General features: G+C 37.3%; 1 protein-coding gene across 2 annotated transcripts in view; it reads right to left on the bottom strand.

Annotated features, from left to right (window-relative positions):
• KLHL1 (kelch like family member 1) overlaps window positions 1–25,345 on the bottom strand; it is a 539,840-nt gene that overhangs the window by 11,319 nt on the left and 503,176 nt on the right. For both annotated transcript variants that reach the window (XM_070380850.1, XM_070380849.1), the window contains one exon: window positions 12,937–13,149. In XM_070380850.1, the coding sequence (XP_070236951.1) occupies window positions 12,937–13,149 (213 nt within the window). The remainder of the gene's footprint in view (window positions 1–12,936; window positions 13,150–25,345) is intronic.

Consider the following 25,345-nt stretch of genomic DNA (forward strand, 5'->3'; position numbering starts at 1 on the left):
TGGAAACAGTGACAGACATTATTTTTTGGAAATCTAAAATCACTGCAGATAGTGACTGAAGCCATTAAATTAAAGGACACTTGCTCCTGGGAAGAAAAGTTCTGACCAACCTAGATAGCATATTAATAAGCAGAGGCATTATTTTGCCAACAAAGGTCTATCTAGTCAAAGATATTGTTTTTCCAGTAGTCATGTATGGCTGTGAGAGTTGGACTATAAAGAAAGCTGAGGGCTGAAGAACTGATGTTTTTGAACTGTGGTATTGGAGAAGACTCTTGCAAGTCCCTTGGACTGCATGGATATCCAACCAGTCCATCCTAAAGAAATCATTCCTGAGTATTCATTGGAAAGCCTGATGTTGAAGCTGAAACTGTAATACTTTAGCCATCAGATGTAAAGAACTGACTCATTTGAAAAGATCCTGATGCTGGGAAATCTTGAAGGTGGGAGGAGAAGGGGATGACAGAGGATGAGGTGGTTTGATGGCATCACTGACTCAATGATGCTCCAGAAGTTGGTGATGGACAGTGAGCCCTGGACACAGTCAGAGGTTGAAAGTCCACAGTGCCACAGTCCATGGGGTTGCAAGGAGTCGGACATGATTGAGTGACTGAACTGAACTGAACTCAAGTGAACTTAACTGAGTACATCTTATATTTAGGTGAAGTTTAGAAATAATGTCCTATGCTTAGAAACAGACATCATTCTTTTCTTATTTTATAAAATTTCTAAGGAAAATCTTAAATATTTAGTGTTTTCTCCTGGAAGATCCAGATCTTTAAATTAGGTATATCTGTTTTCAGGGATTGATAAGTGTTTAATAGCAATCTTTTCATTTGCATCAGGAATTGTGATGGTATTTAAACATATAGAGTTGGAAAATCAAACCAAGCCAAGACAAAAAATGAGTCTTAACCCTACTTCCTCTGACACACTTTTTCTTTCCACTAGATATTTTTGAAGTAATCACACAAATTTAAAATTATCCAATAATGTTTATCACTGTTTTCACATTAATGAATCAAAATTGATTTTTCTATTTATAGAAGTCCATGGATCCACCTCTCAGCCTGGTGATACACATAATTGTTACCCTTCAAAAGAAAAACAAAAACAAAAAAACCCCAGCTTTTGTTAGTTTAGGAGAAGACGACAGATGTATAAGCACTTTCTGACTATTATGAACAGTGAACTCTATTTTTATCAGTTCATGTTTTTGACAAAATTTTCTTCTAAGCATTTTTTTTTTTTTTTTGCCTCAGGTTGTCTGTTTATAGAAAATGAAAGAAAAAGCAAGCAGGGGAACTGTCTTTATGTGTTTAGCTGTCTGCCTTTCCTACATCTCATCTTGGCCTTCATGGTCAGAATGTGAGGTTTGTATCAGGGACTCTATTAAAGTTTATAGCCTACAGGCAAGAGATGCATCAGTGGCTAAAATTGGCTGTAAAATGAAAACTTGCTGAAGACATATGATAGCCACAGAACAAAAGTTAATTTCTCACTGAAAAGCTCTATTGAAAAATTTGAGATATCATTACTTTTTCAAGCATTGTTACTACATAATTTGAAGATAAAAATATATCATATGCTACATGGGCAATAAAATTAGATGTCTGCTCCTTATGTCAACATTTTTTGCTTATTTTTATACAAAAAAATATTTTTTAAATTTAAATTAATTTCAACTTTTAAATGAAGGTGTAAGAAAAAAATCTATTTTGATTTAGGTCATATTCTCAAATAGAAAAGAATCTGCCTGCAGTGCAGGAGAGATAGGCTTGAACCATGGGTACGGAAGATCCCCTGTAAAAGGGATTGGCTGCCCATTCCAGTATTCTTGCTTGGAGATTTCCATGGACAGAGTAGCCTGGTGAGCTATAGTCTATAGGGTTGCAAAGAGTCAGACAAGACAAAGTGACTAACATTTTAACTTTCACCTTCATATTCCACTACATCTACTCTTCAAAGTTGTTGTGATTCAGTCACTCAGTCCTGTCTGACTCTTTGCCACTCCATGGACGGTGGCATGGCAGGCTTCCTTGTCCTTTACTATCTCCTGGAATTTGCTCAAACTCACATCTAATGAGTCGATGATGCCATCAAAACATCTCATCTTCTGCTGCCCAGTTCACCTTCTGCCCTCAATCTTTCTCACCACCAGGGTCTTTTTCAGTGAGTCAGCTCTTCCTATCAGGTAGCCAAAGTACTGCAGCTTCAACTTCAGCATCAGTCCTTCCAATGAGTATTCATGGTTGATTTCCTTAAGGTTGACTGATTTGATCTCCTTGCTGTCCAAGAGGTTCTCAAGAGAGCACCAGTTTGAAAGCATCAATTCTTCTGTGCTCAACCTTTTTTTTTTTTTTTTTAATTAACTTATTTATTTTAATTGGAAGCGAATTACTTTAAAATATCGTAGTGTTTTTGTTTTTGTTTTGCCATACATTGACATGAATCAGCCATGGGTGTACATGTGTTACCCATCCTGAATCCCCATCCCACCTCCCAACCCACCCCTCAGGGTCCTCTCAATGCACCAGCCCTGAGCACCCTGTCTCATACATTGGACCTGGATTGCTGATCTATGTCTCATAAGATAATATACATGTTTCAATGCTATTGTCTCAAATCATCTCACCCTTGCCTTCTCCCACAGAGTCCAAAATTCTTTTCTTTACATCGGTGTCTCTTTTGCTGTCTCACTTATAGGGCTATTGTTACCATCTTTCTAAATTGCATATATATGTGTTAATATGCTGTATTGGTGTTTTTCTTTCTGACTTCACTCTGTATAATAGGCTCCAGTTTCATCTACCTCATTAGAACTGATTCAAATGCATTCTTTTTAATAGCTGAGTGATATCCCATTGTGTATATGTACCACAGCTTTCTGTACATTCGTCTGCTGACGGACATCTAGGTTGCTTCCATGTCCTGGATGCAATGAACATTTGGGTACACGTGTCTGTTTCATTTCTGGTTTCCTCAGTGTGTACGCCCAGCAGTGGGATTTCTTGGTCATATAGCAGTTCTATTTACAGTTTTTAAAAGAATCTCCACACTGTTCCCCATAGTGGTTGTACTAGTTTGCATTCCCACCAAGAGTGTAAGAGGGTTCCCTTGTGCTCAGCCTAATTTATGGCCACCTGATGCAAAGAACTAACTCATTTGAAAAGATCCTGATGCTGGGAAAGATTGAAGGTGACAGGAGAAGGGGATGACAGAGGATGAGGTGGTTGGATGGCATCACCAACTCAATGGACATGAATTTGATAAGCTCCAGCAGTTGGTGATGGACAGGGAGGTCTGGCGTGCTGCAGTCCATGGGGTTGCAACGAGTTGGACATGACTGAGGGACCGAAATGAACTGAAATGAACTGACATGTCTGGAAGTTCTCCATTCCCATACTGTTGAAATTTTGCTTGAAGGATTTTGAACATTACCTTGAGAGCATGTGAAATCAGTGCAATTGTACAGTAGTTTCAGCATTGTTTGGCATTGCCCTTCTTTGGGATTGGAATGAAACCTGACTTTTTCCAATCCTGTGGCCCCTGCTGAGTTTTCCAAATTTGTTGGCATAGTGAGTGGAGCACTTTCACAGCATCATATTTTAGGATTTGAAATTGCTCAACTGGAATTCTATCACCTTCACTAGTTGTGTTTGTAGTAATGCTTCCTAAGGCCCACTTGACTCCATGCTCCAAGATGTCTGGCTCTAGGTGAGTGACCACACCATCATGGTTGTTCATAAGACCTTTCCTTCTATAGTTGTTCTGTGTATTCTTGCCACCTCTTCTTAATATTTTCAACTTATGTTAGCTCCATACCTTTTTTGTCCTTTATTCTGCTCACCTTTGCATGAAATTTTCCTATGGTATATCTAATTTTCTTAATAGGGAAATAAAGAATCTCTTATTTCTTAAAGAGATATCTAGTTTTTCCCATTCTACTGCTTTCCTCCTTTTTTTAGTATTGTTTACTTAAGAAAGCTTTCTTATCGCTCCTTGCTGTTTTTGGAACTCTGCATTCATATGGGTATACCTTTCTTTTCTCCTTGCCTTTTGCTTCTTTTCATTTCTCAGCTTTTTGTAAGGCCTCCTCAGACATCCATTTTGCCTTTTTCCATTTCTTTTTCTTGAGGATGGTTTTGATTTCTGCCTCCTGTACAATGTTATGAACCTCTGTCCATAGTTCTTCACACACTCTATCAGATCTAATCCCTTGAATCTATTTGTCACTTTCACTACATAATCATAAGGGATTTGATTGAATGATCTATGGAAGACCTATAAGATCTTCTAGAATTAACACACACACATGCACACAAAGATGTCCTTTTCATCATAGGGGACTGGAATGCAAAAGTAGGAAGTCAAGAGATACCTGGAGTAACAGGCACATTTGACCTTGGAGTACAAAATGAAGCAGGCCAAAGACTAACAGAGTACTGCAAAGAGAATACACTGGTCATAACCAACATCCTCTTTCAACAACACAAAAGAGGACTCTGTGCATTGACGTCAACAGATGGTCAATACTGAAGTCAGATTGTTTTTATTCTTTGCAGTTGAAGAAGGAGAAGCTTTATACAGTCAGTAAAAAAAGAAGATCAGGAGCTAACTGTGGCTCAAATCATGAACTTCTTATTGCATAATTCATACTTAAATTTAAGAAAGTAGGGAAAACCACTAGCCCATTCAAGTATGAACTAAATCAATTCCCTTAAAGTTGAGGGGAGGTTAACTGTACCAGAGAAAGTAAGGATCTGATAAGTAACTCTTTGACTCCTCTTTGGTGCAGTTTTATTATTAGAGCTTTAAAAATTGTTTAAGCTATTGTCAATAAACAGAACATATAGTATTCCTAGGCATTCTGAATGCTAGTAAAATATAACTTTTAAAACAAATACCTTTAACAGTTCAAAACTAAGGAGAAATAGATTATTTTATGTATTGATAATTTTTTTCTCTGCTCATATAACAGAAAATTATTATTAGTGTTGTGAGCACACATTGTGTATTTTTAAATATTTATAGACGTTCAAGGTGGTTTTAGAAAAGGCAGAGGAACCAGAGATCAAATTGCCAACATCTGCTGGATTATCAAAAAAGCAAGAGAATTCCAGAAAAACATCTATTTCTGCTTTATTGACTATGCCAAAGCATTTGACTGTGTGGATCACAAGAAACTGGAAAATTCTGAAAGAGATGGGAATACCAGACCACCTGACCTGCCTCTTGAGAAATTTGTATACAGGTCAGGAAGCAACAGTTAGAACTGCACATGGAACAAAAGAGTTGTTCCAAATAGGAAAAAGAGTACCTCAAGGCTGTATAATGTCACCCTGCTTATTTACCTTCTATGCAGAGTACGTCATGAGAAATGCTGGGCTGGAAGAAGCACAAGCTGGAATCAAGATTTCTGGGAGAAATTTCAATAACCTCAGATATGCAGATGACACCACCCTTATGGCAGAAAGTGAAGAGGAACTAAAAAGCCTCTTGATGAAAGTGAAAGTGGAAAGTGAAAAAGTTGGCTCAAAGCTCAACATTCAGAAAATGAAGATCATGGCATCTGGTCCCATCACTTCATGGGAAATAGATGGGGAATCAGTGGAAAGAGTGTCAGACTTTATTTTTCTGGGCTCCAAAATCACTGCAGATGGTGATTGCAGCCATGAAATTAAAAGACACTCCTTGGAAGAAAAGTTATGACCAACCTAGATAGCATATTCAAAAGCAGAGACATTACTTTGCCAACAAAGGTTTGTCTAGTCAAGGCTATGGTTTTTCCTGTGGTCATGTATGGATGTGAGAGTTGGACTGTGAAGAAGGCTGAGTGCCAAAGAATTGATGCTTTTGAACTGTGGTGTTGGAGAAAACTCTGTTGGAGAAGACTCTTGAGAGTCTCTTGGACTGCAAGGAGATCCAACCAGTCCATTCTGAAGGCGATCAGCCTTGGGATTTCTTTGGAAGGAATGATGCTAAAGCTGAAACTCCAGTACTTTGCCCACCTCATGCGAACAGTTGACTCACTGGAAAAGACTCTGATGCTGGGAGGGGTTGGGGGCAGGAGGAGAAGGGGACAACAGAGGATAAGATGGCTGGATGGCATCACTGACTCGATGGACGTGAGCTTGAGTGAACTCTGGGAGTTGGTGATGGACAGGGAGGCCTGGTGTGCTGCGATTCATGGGGTTGCAAAAAGTCGGACATGACTGAGAGACTGAATTGAATTGAATGATGGTAGTGGTGGTATCATGATTTGGGGCATAATTTTAAAGCAAAATATTAAAACACTGCTACCAGTCATGTTGATGTAAGCCACTCAGAACAGGAGGAGAATTTGAATGACTCTGTTAGTTGCTGCTAGATAGAGTAGTGCCTTTTAACTGATACATAGGCAAAAATTCATCTCTAGTCAGACATGGAAAGTTATAAGAAAGGAACTGAAAGTATTTTATTCTCACTTCTAATTTCAAACCCATTATCAAAATAAGTTTTGATAGTATAAGTTTTATTTAATATAAGAGGTGAATAAGGAGAATTTTAGAGAAATATAACAAGACATATGTGAACTTAAAACCTTCTCCTACTAAATTAAAATACTATACTGTTGATCACTGTCTAGCTTTTCTTTTCTAGACTTCAGAAAATAGATAATGTTATCCAAGCTTTCTTATTAGGCATTTGATTTGGGGGAGCTTGCTTTCTCTGTATCCTAAGCAGTTTCAATTTTTCACTTTTAGACATGGGAGTGAAATTTTAATTGTGTAACGTAGCAGAGTTGACTCACTGGAAAAGAATCTGATGCTGGGAAGTATTGGGGGCAGGAGGAAAAGGGGACAACAGAGGATGAGATGGCTGGATGGCATCACTGACTCGATGGACGTGAGCTTGAGTGAACTCCGGGAGTTGGTGATGGACAGAGAGGCCTGGCGTGGCGATTTATGGGGTCACAAAGAGTCGGACACGACTGAGCGACTGAACTGAACTGAACTGAAATAGCTGTCTCAACATGAAAATAAAATTTACAGTTTGATACCAAGGTTGATATCCTTCCATCTGTATAAGACATCACATTTTGTATTTTCATGTCTTCCTTCAAAGCCAGAATTCCAGGCACAATATCCTAAGACAGCCGATTAATCTGCCACTCCCTGTGTCCAAATTTTCACTCCAAAGATAACACTGGCCTCACAAACCATTGAGGCAAATATCTAATCACAAACATAAAGTAGTATAGCTATGGCCTAGGTTAATAATTATTGCATCTACATATAAAGTAGGGCCCCTGTTTTAATGTAGAAGGATCTCCATCTATTGTATATGTTTCTATAAAAATTTGAACATAATTAGCTATCAAAGAAATAGCAAAGATTATACATGCACAATAATAGAAAAGCAATGGCAAAAAACCCAGTTAGTCTTTTCATGCTATACTCATTTGACTGGCTCTAACAATAATATCTTAAAGAGAATAAAAATTAATACTTATTAAAAGTGCAAAAGTGTCTACCTAACATTTTAACCTTAAACAATTCAAGTAATTACATTTTTGTAAAAAATTAGGACCTCATATAAAAATACAAATATGAATTAATATATGAATACACCATATAAGCCTTAGTATAACTAAGCATCCATAGTTAAAATTAAAATAAGCCTTTCCTTTATCATCTGTCTTCGGTGCTCAGAAATTCTTGTATCATATTGAAATCAAAAGTTTGCAATGAGAAATCAGGAGAAATGAAAACTTCAAAATCTGATTCTTGCTTTATATGTTAATATTTATGGTACTTTTAAAAGAATTATTTAATTAAGTGGGTAATGCATTTATACTACATGTAAAGACAGTAAATCTTGTTATTTTATTTTTTTAACAAAGATCAGCTTCCCAGGTGATGCAAGTGGTAAAGAACCCACCTGTCAGTGCAGGTTAGATATAAGAGATGCGGGCTGGGTCAGGAAGGTACTCTGGAAGAGGGCATGGCATCCCACTTCAGTATTCTTGCCTGGAGAATCCCATGGACAGAAGAACTGGGTGGGCTACAGTCCATGGGGTCGCACAGAGTTGGACACAACTGAAGTGACTTAGCATGCACATATGCATGATGACAGTAATGAATTCCCATGGACAAAAGAACCAGGTGGACTACAGTCCATGGGGTCACAAAGAGTCAGGCATGACTAAGCACATAGCACACTGTTATTTTATACGACTTTTTCAGTTATGACTTAGGAGTTTGGTAGATTTTGAACAAATGTTTATACTTATTATAAGCAATATATAAAAAATTGTGAGCATTGTTAATAGTGTTTATCAGTACGATATAATTTTCAACTAATACCTGAATAATGCTTACTTAATATTTTTGTCCCATCAAAAATTTTCTATTAAAAGTATGTCTAAAATATATATAAATCAAGAATCCTCAGCTTATGATGATGGAAATGGCTATTCACATACAAATAGAGAAATAAAAAGTCAAAATTTATCTACATATCTTTCCATCAGTCCATCCAAACGGCCATCCATCCATTTCTTTTAAAATCTATCTATCTATCTATCTTTCTGACTACCTATTTACAGTATATCTCATGAGATTTTTCCTTGGAGAAATTTAAGGATTTTATTTATTTATTTTTTACTTATTGTCTAGTGACTCAATAAATGTTTGTTGATTGCTTAATCAGTGCCAGGAATTGAGCCAAGTGGAAGAATATAGGAATAAACAAGATGATCTTGACCAGCACATAGAATCTGTTTTAGTGGGAAAATTGTTGCAAAACAAATAATTTTTTATTATGTTGATACAATTGAAACAAAGGAAAACTCCATTGCACTTCAATTCTGCCAATTCTGCATCATGAAAATATTCCTCTGGCTACTCTAAGGGGAAAAGATTGGAGGAAACAAAGTGGGTACTTCAAAGGCGAGTTTAGGAAGTTCCTTTGATCTTGGCACCCCTTTCCTATTACATTTCATTACTGATATGCAGATTAAAGGACAAAGATGGTCCTGGTCTCTTATTAGAATCGTCTTTGAGCATATTTTCCAGTCCTTTGCCTAATTTCCCAATTTGTTTGTGATCTTAAAATTCTAATTATTCATTTTCTTATCTCTTTATTCTAAAACATTTTAAGATATAGTACAGTGAAAAGTACACCCAAAGCAATAGTTATTGAATAAGTAAATAGATTGATGAATGTGCTCTTTCTAATGAATTTTACTTTCTGAATCTAAATTCTGCTAGAACTTCCTGTATTTTTGGACACTGATTTTGCTCACTAAGACATTCTCACTAGAGTGAGGCTTGTCTGCAACATTAGATTTTACTCTTCCATTAGCTATTCTAGATTCCCTGTTCTTATTCAGTCCCTGCTGTCTTTTCTGTTCTGCTTTGAGATACCAAGGTTCCTTGCACTTAAGGAAGCCCAATTCTACAATTTTTGATAGATGTTATATAACTGTACTTTACTAGTTTATAATGTATTTACATTCTTATAAGTAGAGAAGGAAATGGCAACTCACTCCAGTATTTTTTCCTGGAAAATTTTTTCCAGGAAAAACCCTGGTGGGCTCTCTCCATAGGGTCACAAAGAATTGGATACAAGTGAGTATGCACACATACACACTTCTATAAGAAATCATTGTAAAACAATTTTGGTCTGTGTACCTATTTATTTATCTATAAAACCGCCTTTACACTATCTGCTATTCCTAATGATTTGTTTGCCTGTGGTTATACACTAAGAAACATTCCTTACATTATATGTGCAAAGTAATTCTACAAGGGCAACATTATGTATCCTGATTTATTGATGATTTACATGTGAAATCATCAATATAGAATATATCTCATAAAAAGTGCAAAAATGTTATCAACCTGACACATGGTATGAGCTTGGATAAGAATAATAATGGTGCTGTGTGCTTCTGCATTACTTAAGCTATTCATTCTTACTGTACTCCTATAACTTAAAATAACTATACTTATTTAAATATAATCTTGCTTTATAAATGTATTCCTAGACTGTATTATTTATGCCTCTGTTCACAAACACCATTTTAATACATTAGAGAGTAAACTTAGGAAAGAATATGTGTATGAAATATCATTTAATTAGTGACATTTATATATAAGATATTTGCTGTGAAATTCAGAGGCTTGTCATATTCCTCTCCTTTGTCATTTTTTCCCAAGAATTTTACAGAGGAAAATGTGAATAACCTGCCATTCTGTTGGCAGTATTTTAAAATAAATGATTATATGTGTGTGTGTAAAAGTATACATCTATTAATTTGTATTCTGGCCACCATCCTCACTGTAGTACCTCTAGTTCCTAATTTCACTGGATAAGATAATGGTGGAATGAAACTATGGTGAGCTTAATGCCATTCTTTATATATATATATGTAAATCTACAGTCCATTTCATAGAGTAACAATATTGTTAGACATGTTTATCCAAGAAGGACCTCAAGTTTGAACAGAGCCTGTTTGCTATAAACTATCTCTTTCAATGACTTTATTCTCAGTAAAAATGCTCATTCATTTTTAGAAAAAAAATCATAAATGAGAGATAGCCCCCTTCTCCCACTGTCTATTCTGCTAACAGACATAAATATAAAGGATGTGGTCTCCTAATATTAAGAGGAAAATTGCTATGTTCATCAGTATGATATGCCAGACATCTCTTGTTCTTCTCTCAGGTACAAGGTCAGATAATGTCTTCCCACACTCTGAAAATTTCGGTGGCCATGAGACTGAGTTTTCAACAAAGCATAAATAAAGGAAAATTGTATTTTTAATATTTGAAGATTGAATCTTTATGAATGGATGAACAATGTAGTACCACTCTCTGGCTTTTCCCTTCTGACATTGAAACCAATAGGTGCTCGTATTTTATCTTGTATCTCATTCTGAGTACCAGAGTAATAAAATCATGGCTTTCATAGATATGTGGCATGAAAAATAAAAAGAGCTTGCAGTGTGAAGTCACTGAGAATTTTGAAGTTATTCACTACAGTAGAATTACTTATCCTATTCCAGCTGATTAAAAAAATAATTTCAGTATTCTCTAATCTCACTTCTTCATATATCAACATGTTTCCTTATGTAATCAGTTCAGTTGCTCAGTCGTGTCTGACTCTTTGAGACCCCATGGACTACAAGCCAGGGTTCCCTTTCCATCACCAATTCCTGGACTTTACTCAAACTCATGCCCAGTGAGTCGGTGATGCCATCCAACCATCTCATCTTCTGTTGTCCCCTTCTCCTCCAGTCTTCAATCATTCCCAGCATCAGGGTCTTTTCAAATGAGTCAGATCTTCGCATTAGGTGGCCAAAATATTGGAATTTCAGCTTCAGCATCAGTCCTTCCAATGAATATTCAGGACTGATTTCCTTTAGGATGGACTGGTTGGATCTCTGTGCAGTCCAAGGGACCCTCAAGAGTCTTCTCCAATAGCACAGTTCAAAAGCATCAATTCTTCGGTGCTCAGTTTTCTTTATAGTCCAACTCTCACATCCATACACGACTACAAGAGAAAACCAAAACTTTGACTAGATGGACTTTTGTTGGCAAAAGTCTGCTTTTTAATAAGCTGTCTAGGTTGGTTATAACTTTTCTTCCAAAGAACAAGTGTCTTAATTTCATGGCTGCAGTCACCATCTGCCGTGATTTTGGAGCCCAAGAAGATAAAGTCTGTCACTGTTTCCATTGTTTCCCCATCTATTTGCCATGAAGTGATGGGACCAGATGCCATGATCTTCGTTTTCTGAATGTTGAGCTTTAAGCCAACTTTTTCACTCTCCCCTTTGACTTTCATCAAGAGGGTCTTTAGTTCTTCTTCACTTTCTGCCATAAGGGTGCAGTCCTCTGCATATCTGAGGTTATTGATATTTCTCCTGGCAATCTTGATTCCAGCTTGTGCTTCATCCAGCCTAGCATTTCTCATGATGTATTCTGCATATAAGTTAAATAAACAGGGTGACAACATACAGCCTTGATGTACCCCTTTTCCGATTTGGAACTAGTCTATCTTTCCATGTCCAGTTGAAAATATAAATATCACTAAAAGTCTCTCTAATTCTTACTGCACATGACATAATAGTGCTAAGTGATGTGCTGCTATGAAAGAGAAATTTGTTATAACCATGCCAGAAGTGTGTCCATTGTTGGACCAAGACTGAAGCCAAGGTGACTTTTCACTCCAACCTCTGTGCACCTGCCATTTTTAGGAAGAGTTAAAAGAGGATCTATATTTCTGTTATACTTCAAAATTATAGAGAATACAGTTTTAATAAATCTGTCTTACATTGTGAAAGGTACAGCATTAAACAAAGCTCATAATTCATCTTTGTAAATTTGAAGTGAGTAGTAGAACGAATACGACAGGATGAATAAAACAAATAAATTAAATATTCAATTTTTTAAAGAAAATTAACAGGCATTCATACATTTAAAAAGTACTTACAGCTTTATTTTAAATGAACTTCTTGTTGACGTATGGCGAAACCAATACAATATTGTAAAGTAATTAGCCTCCAATTAAAATAAATAAATTTAAATTAAAAAATAAAATGTATTCATGAGACGTTTAAAGATTACTTTAGGATTATGTGAATAAAACTGTAAGATTTCAAAAAATATTAGTTGAAAAGGTAAGAAAGAAAGAAAGAAGGAGGGAAGGAATGACAATGAGGAAAGAAAAAATAAGACATAGTATATTGTGTGTGTGTGTTTGTGTGATACATGAGCAAGAGAAAGAGAGAGAAGGAGAAAGAAAGAGACTAATGAAACAGCTCTAGGAGTTGAATTAACTTTCTTAGCTTAGGCAGATTGGGCATATTTTGTTGATATGGTCACTTGCATTAGGTATCAATGTAATTCACATTCTGTCTTTCATTTTAACCATGCATTGGGTTCTCACCTTTCTACATAGTCTAGTAGCCGAGAACAGTGATTTGAAGCAGGAGCATCATGACCTCCTACTGCATAAAGGAAACCATCACATGTGGCCACTCCTACACCCCCTCTCCGCTTACACATTGGAGCACACATATTCCACTTATTTGTGTGAGGATCATAGTATTCCATTGAACTCAAACAGGAGCTTCCATCACGACCGCCAACTGAATACAACCTAAAAACACAATTGAGAAAACATGATTTAGTATATCAGTCTATATGACAAATGGAGGAAAGGAAAAGTCCTTGAAAAATAAAATTTCAATCACAACCTGAGCCTCCAATGTGTTAAAAAATCTTACTTCGCATGGAAATTTTTGTTAAAGGTACTCTATAACTAATTTCCTATACCTGGACTTCTTATGATTCTAATATACTGTATACTAGATGAAATTTAAACTACTATAGTTTTCTAACTACTATTTCTAGAATATTAGATTAAAACTGTTTTTACATATGTAATTAAATAATCTTAATGTATTATTTTAATAAATATCAAGGAATGTCTATTGTAAAAATAGTAAGATATTTATCTTCAATTTCTCTTGAAAATGAGGATAATCAGAAAAAAAATCAATTATTTTACTTGTTATTCAGCAATTGATTTTTCCAGTATGTAGATCATGCTTACTTCTTGTGCTCTGTATTCATAGTTTAGAACATTAAATAAATGAAATAATCTATACACATATTGTCATACTATCTTAATTAGTGTCTATACTATAGCTAATGTGTAATCTGGACAGACAAAACTTTATAGGAAAAAAGAGTACAACAATATTAGCCTGAGTAAATATTGCTGAAACTTACTTGATGCACTTATTTTGCTATTTCATTACTGAGAGTTATGATCGGAACCCAGGAAAATATATAATACATCATAAATTTTACTTAAAATACATTCATAAATACAGAAGTAGAAATACATCATCCATTCCTAATAAAAATAAGTTTTGCTTATTTGATCCCAGTCATGAAGATTGGATCACATTAAGATACAGAGTTGTATTTATTTATTTACCCATTTATTCAGCACGTAAGTTTGAAGGCCTAGTACATGTCACATACCATCCAAAATTTTGTGAATGTATCCATAAACAAAACAAGAAGAAAATTCCCTGCACTCAATTCTACTAGAGGGTATACAGACAGAATACACACTGTTGACACAGAGCAGGAAAGTGGGACCAGGAGTGAAACTGGTGGGAATGAGAGTTAGAACTGTAAATATCAATTACAATTAAAATGTGGTCACAATTTTAAACACCAGAAAAGGTCTCATTGGGAAGAAAAAGTTTGTCCAAGAATTTCATGAGAATAATAGTGGTTGGAGGTGAGTGCAGGAACTTCTAAGAGGGGAAAATTTGAAGCCAGCTAAACAGAGGAGGCTGGCACTCCATATTGTCATAAAGAGTAGAACATGACTGAGCAACTAACACTTTCACGTTCAAACAGATGAGTACAAAGTTTCAAGGGCAGCAGAGGCCAGAGCAGCAGGAGCAGAGATTATGGGCAGGGTGGGAGATGAGCTGATGGGTTCAGGTACAGGGACTTCACACAGGTGCTTAGATTTTGTCTATTCTCTAAAACAAATGTAGTCATTGACCCTAAGTGAAAGAGGAAGCCAAAATCCCATGGAAGGAGGAGCCTGGTGGGCTGCCGTCTATGGGGTCGCACAGAGTTGGACACGACTGAAGCGACTTAGCAGCAGCAGCAGCTGTTATTTTATAATTTACTAAAGTGTAACCTAGGTCATCAGTATTTTATTTCACATGGTAAAAGTCCATTTTAATGTTCTTCTCTGTATCGTTCCAATTTTAGTATATGTGCTGCCGAATCGAGCACAGAAAGAAAGTGAAGTCACTCAGTCGTGTCCAGTTCTTTGGGACCCCATGGACTGTAGCCTACCAGGCTCCTCTGTCCATGGGATTTTCCAGGCAAGAGTACTGGAGTGGGTTGCCATTTCCTTCTCCAGAGTATCTTCCTGACCCAGGGATTGAACCCAGGTCTCCCACATTGTAAGCAAGACACTTTACTGTCTGAGCCACCAGGGAAGTCCATTTTAATGTTCTTTACAGTATTATGTAGTCTACAGATTAACAATGAAATTAGTTTGGATAATGCAATATAAATTATTAATACTAGGGCAAAGCTGCTGGAAAATAATAAATATACTACATTTTTTTCCTTAAATAATCTGAAAAAGAAATGAGAAAATTGTATAGAAAAGATGAAAGTGTCATTTTGGACTGCTTTAATGGAGTCTTTATTAAAACCAACGGATGTATTTCAATACTAGAAAAGATTTTGCAGTTAGAAAAAAGTGTAATGCATACATAAAAATTCATCAGCAATTATCCAAGGTTATCTTCTCAGATCTCCTCTGACAAACTATTTAATCATAATTTAGAATGGTTCCCTATTTTATTTCACTACAATGACAAATTAAATGTTGAGAATATGAAGAGCAGAGAAGAATCTGATACTAGAAATAAAGGCACTGACAAAATAAAAAGTGACATCTGACAGTTTCATGGCAAGAAAAGGAAACATGACATTTTTAACTTAGAGTTGAACGATGAGTAGAAATTTGTAAGATAAAGAAATAGGGAAAAGTGTTACATACAGGGAAAGCATTATGCGTAAAGACAAGGGACATGAAAGGTCATAGCACATGATAAATAAAGAGTGGCAAGTATGTCATATTGATGGAACAGATGGTAGTAAACAGGGGAAAGGAGAGATGGCTGCTAGGATGAAAAGGACTGACTGAAAATGAAGAGCATTGTATGCTGTGCAATGGAGTTGGAATTTCATTCGGACACAATAAGGACAAAAAAAAATAAAATAACATTCTCAGGAGACATTAGTGTCATAAATCAGTTTGCTGTGAATATTGATCAGTATGTCCCTCCTTGCATGCAAAAATTGGCAGGAGGTCAAAAATAGCCTTAAGTAAACTCTTCTAGAATTTTGCTGAGAATGAATGAATCTTTCATACTATTTTCCCTAAATTATGTGTTTATTCAGCTTTACAGAAAACTTCTACATAAACTTTAGTAAACAGGCCTTCCTATTTTGAGATCTAGCTGCCAGTTGCCCATCTCAGTGCCATATATTTTAAATTCTAGTACAGGCATATGTCATTTTATGTATAATTTATGCATTTATTGCCTTTGATTGTACTCCACCTTGTGACATTTTGCAGATATTGCATTTTTTAACATAACAAAGTTATATGTCAATTCTGCATTTTCAAATAATAAAGTACTTTTTTAAATTAAGTAAGGTGTGTAGATTGTTTGTAAAGACATAATGCCATTTCAAACTTAATAAACTATGGTTTAGTGTAAATTTGCTGACCAAGGCCTATGTAGTCAAAGCTATGTTTTTCTAGTGGTCAGGTTCTGATGTGAGAGTTGTACCATAAAGAAGGCTGAGCGCCGAAGAATTGGTGCTTTTGAACCGTGGTTCTGGAGAAGATTTGAGTCCTTAGGACAGCAAGGAGATTCACCCAGTCAATCATAAGGGAAATGAACCCTGAATATTCATTGGAAGGACTGATGCTGAAGCCGAAGCTCCAATATTTTGGCTACCTAATGCAAAGAGCCTACTCACTGGAAAAGACCCTAATGATGGGAAAGATTGAAGGCAAAAAGAGAAGAAGGCAGCAGAGGATGAGACGGTTGGATAGCACCACTGACTCAATGGTCATGAACTTGGGCGAACTCTGGGAGATGGTGTGGGATAGGGAGACCTCGTTTGCTACAGTCCATGGAGTTGCAGAGTCAGGCACGACTTAGTGACTGAACAACAATAGTGTAAATACAATTTTCATATGCACTGGGAAACAACAAACAAACAAAAAAAATGTGTGACTCCATTTATCGCAATATATGCTTTATTACAGTGGTCTGGAATCAAACCTGCAATGTCTTTGGGGTATGGTTGTCCATACAATATGGCAGTTGGAGGAAATAAATTCTGCATTATTTAAAATATGAGTTCAAATGTAAGGAGGGTTTGTTGATATGTTGAGATCCAGGCTGCTTCCAACTTTCAATCTATCATCTGTAGGATGACTTACGTGCTAAGCTGTGTGTGACTTTTGCCACCCCAAGGACTGTAGCCCACCAGGCTTCTCTGTCCATGGAATTCTCCAAGCAAGAATATTGGAGTGGATTGCCATTCCCTAGTCCCACCAGGGTGATGCAGAGAGATTTAGGTGAATGCTGTTTACTTGGAGGGCTTTTTTTCACATCTGGAGTTTTTAATTATCATCTTTAAAGGGATTGCCAGCAAACTTGTTGCTCTGAAGGGCAATATTGTGTTTATTATTTCAGTCAAGGAACGAATCTGCTCTCTGTCCCTCAAAAAGACATTGCTATCTTCCAAAGCTATTACATTTACAAATAACCTTGAAAATATGTTGAAAAAAAAGTTGTCTTTTTCTTTCTTTCTTTTTTTTTTTTTTTGCCTTGAAATGTGTAACAATATTAAAGCTTTGTGGAGAATTTTCTACAATTGTTCTGGTCCTGATGGTAGAGTTCTAACTATTACAACAATAGTTCAAACAGAAAGATGGAGGAGAAATAGAAGGAATATAATCCTTCCCCTTTAAGTTTCATCTTTTAAGTTGCACAACTCACTTTTTATCTCCTGTTGACCAGAAATTAGCTACATGACAATACCTGATTGATCAGGTGCTGGGAAAATTTGTCTTTATTTTAGGTGGTCTCCTGCCTAGCTAACAGTGCTGTGCATACTATCATATAAAAAAGAGTGAATGAGTATTAAGAGGCAATTAGAAGCTTCTGTCATAGCACTAGATCCTTTCCAGCACTGTGTGCCATTGTGGATTCTGTCCTAGGTACCTTGTTATTATATAAGGTGGATTACTGTTCATTTTTCTCTCATTAATCAGTTCAGGTACATCTCCAAGAGAAAGTCTTTTTTTATCCCATTTTGTCTTTTCCCCAGAAATCTGTTATTTATAATCTGTATTCTAGGGAAAGTTATTTAATATGTGGCATATTTTATCACTGGCTTCCCTGGTGGCTCAGATGATAAACAATCTGCCTGCAATATGAGAGACCTAGGTTCAATCCCTGGGTTGGAAGGTACCCTAGAGAAGGGAATGGCAACCCAGTCCAGTATTCTCCTATGGAGAATTTCATGGACAGCAGAGCCTGGCAAGCTACAGTTCATGGGGTGACAAAGAGTTGGATGTGACTGAGAGACTAATCCACACACACATACTTTATCATAACTCAATGACACATACATAACTTGAGGGATGGTTATAGAAATTGTGGTATATATAACACCTTAGAAAAAACTCTAGATCCAGAACTTTGTTTGGTCTTTTGTTTTTCAATTGATGGAGAACTCTTTCATCTCACCCCAGGCTTGTCATACCTGCTACCAGAATACTCCTGCATGTGCCTTTTAGTGAGTAATTTCCATGAGAGGTTCTTGAGGAGTGTCTGACAATACAGTGAGAGGGATTTCAGTAAGCTTATACAATTGGCTGTATGACTGCTTTTATTCCCACTTGAGACAGGCCTAGAATCTGGAATGCTTTGCTGAAATGTGGCAATCCTTGCACCTGGATATAGCTTGAGAAACAAAATGTAGAGAAACTCTATGGGACTAAAAATAACTGCACACATGCACAGTTAGGACAAATTCTGGAGAGAAGATACAAAACAACCTAACTGCCACTTTTGAAGAGCCTTGAGAAAAGCAGAATAGTGTGCATGTCCCCTGCCTAAAACTTTGCCTCAGGGGTGGGCAAAATACCTATGCTGCCCCTCTGGCCCATCCCCTGGACTTGACCCTACCCTCATTCTGTATAAGGAAAGAGCTTGCCTCCCACTGGGACCAAGCCAGCAAGGGAATTTATTTTTTATTCTTTTCCCCACTGCTGCAGCAGGAGCCTCAATAAAGCCTTGACTGAATTTTTTGTCTGGCTGCTAATCAATTTCTAATAATTGTGGAAGGCCAAGAACCCTGGTTGGTAATGTTGCCAAATGTTGGTATGTGTGGAAAACTCAATCTCAGACTTTGTTGTGTATTGGCTTACTATAATTTCAAATCAATTTGTTCATCACCAAAAAGCAAAGTTGTTTTCAGAAGAAAAGTTATTTTGATATAAGAACGAAGTAAATTGTGTCTGAATGTTATCATCTCATGTGCTCTGATTGTAAACAGTAGCTCAGCTGCTGAGGGGCCCTAGCTGCGGGTTTTTCAATAAAAGCCGGTGGACAAGAACTACACCAGAGGGAATATTTAGACTATAAATACAGAGTTTGTGAGAGTTACTCCAGAGTTTCCTCCTGAACCAAGCCAATCTAGCTCTTCAAAGACCTTGAGCATTAATTTCTGTCACAATTAAGGTGACTATTTTATCAGCAGCAGTGAAAAATCAGGCAAGAACCCCAGGAATATCAGCCTGCTCTTCAGTACAAACACCATCAGGGTTCCCTGCAAGGTGCTCTAGCAACTGAGGAACTTACAGTTTTTCACTGCTCACTGGGCATTAGCTCTTGGTTGGCAAAACTGCCCCACTGGACATTAGTTGTTGGTTGGCAAAACTTCTTCCAGAAACCAAAACTCAGAAAGAATATATTTCAACTAAATTTGAACTGTATTTTTATCTTCTCCCCTTGCCTGGAACAATGGTATATTTAATCTAACATGGGTTTGTTATTTATTTATTAGCTTATTAAGAGATATCACCCTGTATGCTATCCATTTGTGAATTTCCTACAGGGATTTTGTTTTTAAAATATTGGCAAAGACAATCTCAGGTCCTGAGCATAATTTGTTGCCCCAAACATAACGGACTTATTGTTATTATAGCAGATGACTAAGGTAAGGCAGAACACTTACCTTATTTTATTAGAAAGTGGCTCTACTTTCTAAAAAAAAAAATCTCTGAAGATTATAAACACAGAAATTAATTTAGGTTTATGAGCTACATCCCACAACCTGATAGAGTTTACTAACCCAAAAGCTGGCAGAAACAGTCACTTCCATTTTAATCCCTCAAAGTTTTCTTGCCAAATCTCACTCTATGCCTATTACAACTCTAAATTTCTTTCTTCTTCTATTTCTTATTCCCCATATTAATAAATGTAAGTTCTCTGAGGGTGGGTTGGATTTATTTTCTTTGATATGTCATCATAGCAAGTATGTATTTGTAATTTTTAATGAATAAAGCAAAGCACTCATTTCTAATTCTTGAGAAAGAATGATTTACAAATGATGCTTGTCAAAGAAAAGGCACCTGTTTAAGTCCCACTGATATAAGATATTGAGAAATTGCAGAGAAAAGTATCAATCATGTGTCTTAGGAACACAAAAGATGGAAAGGTTAATTTTAAATGAGTGGATTTTATAAGGGTTCAGGTAAACTTCCAAACTCATTCTATGAGGCCACCATCACCCTAATTCCAAAACCTGACAAAGATGCCACAAAAGAAAACTATAGGCCAATATCACTGATGAACATAGATGCAAAAATCCTTAACAAAATTCTAGCAATCAGAATCAAACAACACATTAAAAAGATCATACACCATGACCAAGTGGGCTTTATCCCAGGGATGCAAGGATTCTTCAATATCTGCAAATCAATCAAAGTAATACACCACATTAACAAATTGAAAAATAAAAGCCATATGATATTTCAATAGATGCAGAGAAAGACTTTGACAAAATTCAACATCCATCTATGATAAAGACTCTCTAGAGAGCAGGAATAGAAGGAATATACCTCAACATAATAAAAGCTATATATGACAAACCCACAGCAAACATTATCCTCAATGGTGAAAAATTGAAAGCATTTCCCCTAAAGTCAGGAACAGGACAAGGGTGCCCACTTTCACCACTATTATTCAACACAGTTTTGGAAGTTTTGGCCACAGCAATCAGAGAAGAAAAATAAATAAAAGGAATCCAAATTGGAAAAAATTAAGTAAAACTCTCACTATTTGCAGATGACACGATCCTCTACATAGAAAACCCTAAAGACTCCACCAGATAATTACTATGCTAAGTCGCTTCAGTCGTGTCCGACTCTGTGCGACCCCACAGATGGCAGCCCATGAGGCTTCCCCGTCCCTGGGATTCTCCAGGCAAGAACACTGGAGTGGGTTGCCATTTCCTTCTCCAATGCATGAAAGTGAAAAGTGAAAGTGAAGTCGCTCAGTCGTGTCCAACTCCACGACCCCATGGACTGCAGCCCACTAGGAACCTCCATCCATGAGATTTTCCAGGCAAAAGTACTTGAGTGGGGTGCCATTGCCTTCTCCAAGAAAATTACTAGAGCTAATCAATGAATATAGTAAAGTTGCAGGATATAAAAGCAACACACAGAAATCCCTTGCATTCCTATACACTAATAATGAGAAAATAGAAAGAGAAATTAAGGAAACAATTCCATTCACCATTGCAACGAAAAGAGTAAAATACTTAGGAATATATCGGAGAAGGCAATGGCACCCCACTCCAGTACTCTTGCCTGGAAAATCCCATGGACGTAGGAGCCTGTTAGGCTGCAATCCATGGGGTCGCTAAGAGTCGGACACGACTGAGCGACTTCACTTTCACTTTTCACTTTCATGCATTGGAGAAGGAAATGACAGCCCACTCCAGTGTTCTTGCCTGGAGAATCCCAGGGACTGGGGAGCCTGGTGGGCTGCCGTCTATGGGGTCACACAGAGTCAGACACGACTGAAGTGACTTAGCATAGAATATCTACCTAAAGAAACTAAAGACCTATATATAGAAAACTATAAAACACTGGTGAAAGAAATCTAAGAGGACACTAATAGATGGAGAAATATACCATGTTCATGGATCTGAAGAATCAATATAGTGAAAATGAGGATACTACACAAAGCAATCTATAGATTCAATGCAATCCCTATCAAGCTACCAATGGTATTTTCCATAGAGCTAGAACAAATAATTTCACAATTTGTATGGAAATACAAAAAAAACTCGCATAGCCAAAGCAATCTTGAGAAAGAAGAATGGAACTGGAGGAATCAATCTACCTGACTTCAGGCTCTACTACAAAACCACAGTCGTCAAGACAGTATGGTACTGGAACAAAGACAGAAATATAGATCAATGGAACAAAATAGAAAGCCCAGAGATAAATCCATGTACCTATGGACACCTTATCTTTGACAAAGGAGGCAAGAATATACAATGGAGAAAAAACAATCTCTTTAACAAGTGTTGCTGGTAAAACTGGTCAGCCACTTGTAAAAGAATGAAACTAGAACACTTTCTAACCCCATACACAAAAATAAATTCAAAATGGATTAAAGATCTAAATGTAAGACCAGAAACTATAAAACTCCTAGAGGAGAACATAGGCAAAACACTCTCCGACATACATCACAGCATGATCCTCTATGACCCACCTCCCAGAATATTGGAAATAAAAGCAAAAATAAACAAATGGGACCTAATTAAAATTAAAAGCTTCTGCACAGCAAAGGAAACTATAAGTAAGGTGAAAACACAGCCCTCAGAATGGGAGAAATTAATAGCAAATGAAGCAACTGACAAACAACACATCTCAAAAATATATGAGCAACTGCTGCAGCTCAATTCCAGAAAAATAAATGGCCCAATCAAAAAATGGGCCAAAGCACTAAATAGACATTTCTCCAAAGAAAACATACAGATGGCTAACAAACACATGAAAAGATGCTCAACATCACTCATTATCAGAGAAATGCAAATCGAAACCACAATGAGGTACCATTTCACGCCAGTCAGAATGCTGCTATCCAAAAGTCTACAAGCAATAAATGCTGGAGAGGATGTGGATAAAAGGGAACCCTCTTACACTGTTGGTGGGAATGCAAACTAGTACAGCCACTATGGAGAACAGTGTGGAGATTCCTTAAAAAACTGGAAATAGAACTGCCATATGACCCAGAAATCCACTTCTGGGCATACACACCAAGGAAACCAGAATTGAAGGAGACACGTGTACCCCAATGTTCATTGCAGCATTGTTTTTAATAGCCAGGACATGGAAACAACCTAGGTGTCCATCAGCAGATGAATGGATAAGAAAGCTGTGGTGCATATACACAATGGAGTATTACTCAGCCATTAAAAAGAATACATTTGAATCAGTTCTAATGAGGTGGATGAAACTGGAGCCTATTCTACAGAGTGAAGTAAGCCAGAAAGAAAAACACTAATAAAGTATGCTGGTGCTACTGCTGCTAAGTCTCTTCAGTCATGTCTGGCTCTGTGTGACCCCTTAGGCGGCAGCCCACCAGGCTCCACAGTCCCTGGGATTCTCTAGGCAAGAACACTGGAGTGGGTTGCCATTACCTTCTCCAATGCAGGAAAGTGAAAAGTGAAAGGAAAGTCGCTCAGTCCTGTCTGAGTCTTCGTGAGCCCATGAACTGCAGTCCACCAGGCTCCTCCATCCATGTGATTTTCCAGGCAAGAGTGCTGGAGTGGGGTACCATTGCCTTCTCCGCCAATACAGTATACTAACGCATATATATGGAATTTAGAAAGATGGTAACGATAGCCCTGTATGCGAGAGAACAAAAGAGACACAGATGTATAGAACAGACTTTTGGACTCTGTGGGAGAGGGAGAGGGTGGGATAATTTGGGAGAATGGCATTGAAGCCAGTACAATATCATATAAGAAACGAATCGCCAGTCGTTTTGATGGAGGATACAGGATGCTTGGGGCTGGTGCATTGGGATGACCCAGAGGGATGGTACGGGGAGGGAGGTGGGAGGGGGGTTCAGGATGGGGAGTACGTGTACACCTGTAGTGGATTCATGTTGATGTATGGCAAAACCAATACAATATTGTAAAGTAATTAGCCTCCAATTAAAATAAATAAATTTAAAAAAATAAATAAATACAAATTAAAAAATAAAAATAAATAAAAGGGTTCATGGAAAAGGTGCAGATTAAATTAGGTCTTGGATGATGGAGGTATTATAAATTATCTCGTTTAGGTTTTATTTAGGTAAAGTTAACATTTTAATATATTTTAATGATTTCTTACACTATTGTTCTCAAGTACAATAAACTGAATCCTATTAGTATCAATCTTGCCACATGGAACTTAATGCATAAAAAGATCTAGAGTTGTGACAGGCTATCAATCTAGAGAATTTCCAAATGTATCCAATGACCAGATGAAAATCTGAGGAGAGAAACTAAGTGGACAGTGGACAGTCACAAATTATTAAGGAAAACATGGAAGGGAAGTTGAGGCAGAGAAATGAGTATTTGAAAAGGCAAAAGAGTGTGAACGATCAAGCAGTTCATTATGCCTATGATGTAGGGTGTTTCTAAGGCAGATGTTTAAGAGTGAAGACTGGAGAAGGAAGGAGAGGTCCTTTTCATGAAACCACTGTATTTCAGATTGAGGAGTTTGGCAGCAGCTATACTCAAATAGGGAACCAAGATGAACTGTCTTGAGACAGGCCAGACTCGAGACCCTTGCTACAGTGCTTGTAAAACAGTCTGGGACCTGGAATCCTTTCTTTACTGCAGTGCTTGCACCTGGATGAACAACTCTTACAGCAACAAAATACAAAGAAACTATAATGGACTAAAAATAGCATGCCCACTGGGGGCAAGGAGAAGGCAATGGCACCCCACTCCAGTACTCTTGCCTGGAAAATCCCATGGATGGAGGAGCCTGGTAGGCTGCAGTCCATGGGGTCACTAAGAGTCGGATACGACTGAGCATCTTCACTTTCATTTTCACTTCCCTGCATTGGAGAAGGAAATGGCAACCCACTCCATTGTTCTTGCCTGGAGAATCCCAGGGACGGGGGAGCCTGGTGGGCTGCCATCTATGGGGTCGCACAGAGTCGGACACGACTGAAGCGACTAAGCAGCAGCAGCACTGGGGGCAAATCATTAACAAAAAGATACAAAAAGACCAAAACCTAACAAAAACAAGATGTTGGGAGCAAAAGCAGGGTACTGCACATGCACTCTGCTACAGCACCACTAGGAGTGGGCAGATAACCTATCTCTCAAACCCAATCACTGGACCCACCTATACCCCATAGTAGGAAACATCTTGCCCCAATTCAGGGAGCAAGCAAGGAAAGATCTAGTTTTTGATTCCCATTTCTGCAGCAAGAGCCCCAGTAAAGCCTTGTCTGAATTTGTTGCCTGGCCTCATCAATTTCTATTGACTATGAGGCCAAGAACCATGATTAGTAACATAATGTTGCAATACATTTTAATTCTGAGGCATGGTTTATCAAGTAATCACTTTGAGCCACTGGAATACATCTTAATCAATCTACTTCTCTTATAAGATTCTAATAATTTTATAAATG

This window comes from Bos mutus, chromosome 12 (assembly GCF_027580195.1).
Source record: "Bos mutus isolate GX-2022 chromosome 12, NWIPB_WYAK_1.1, whole genome shotgun sequence".
NCBI lineage: Eukaryota > Metazoa > Chordata > Mammalia > Artiodactyla > Bovidae > Bos > Bos mutus.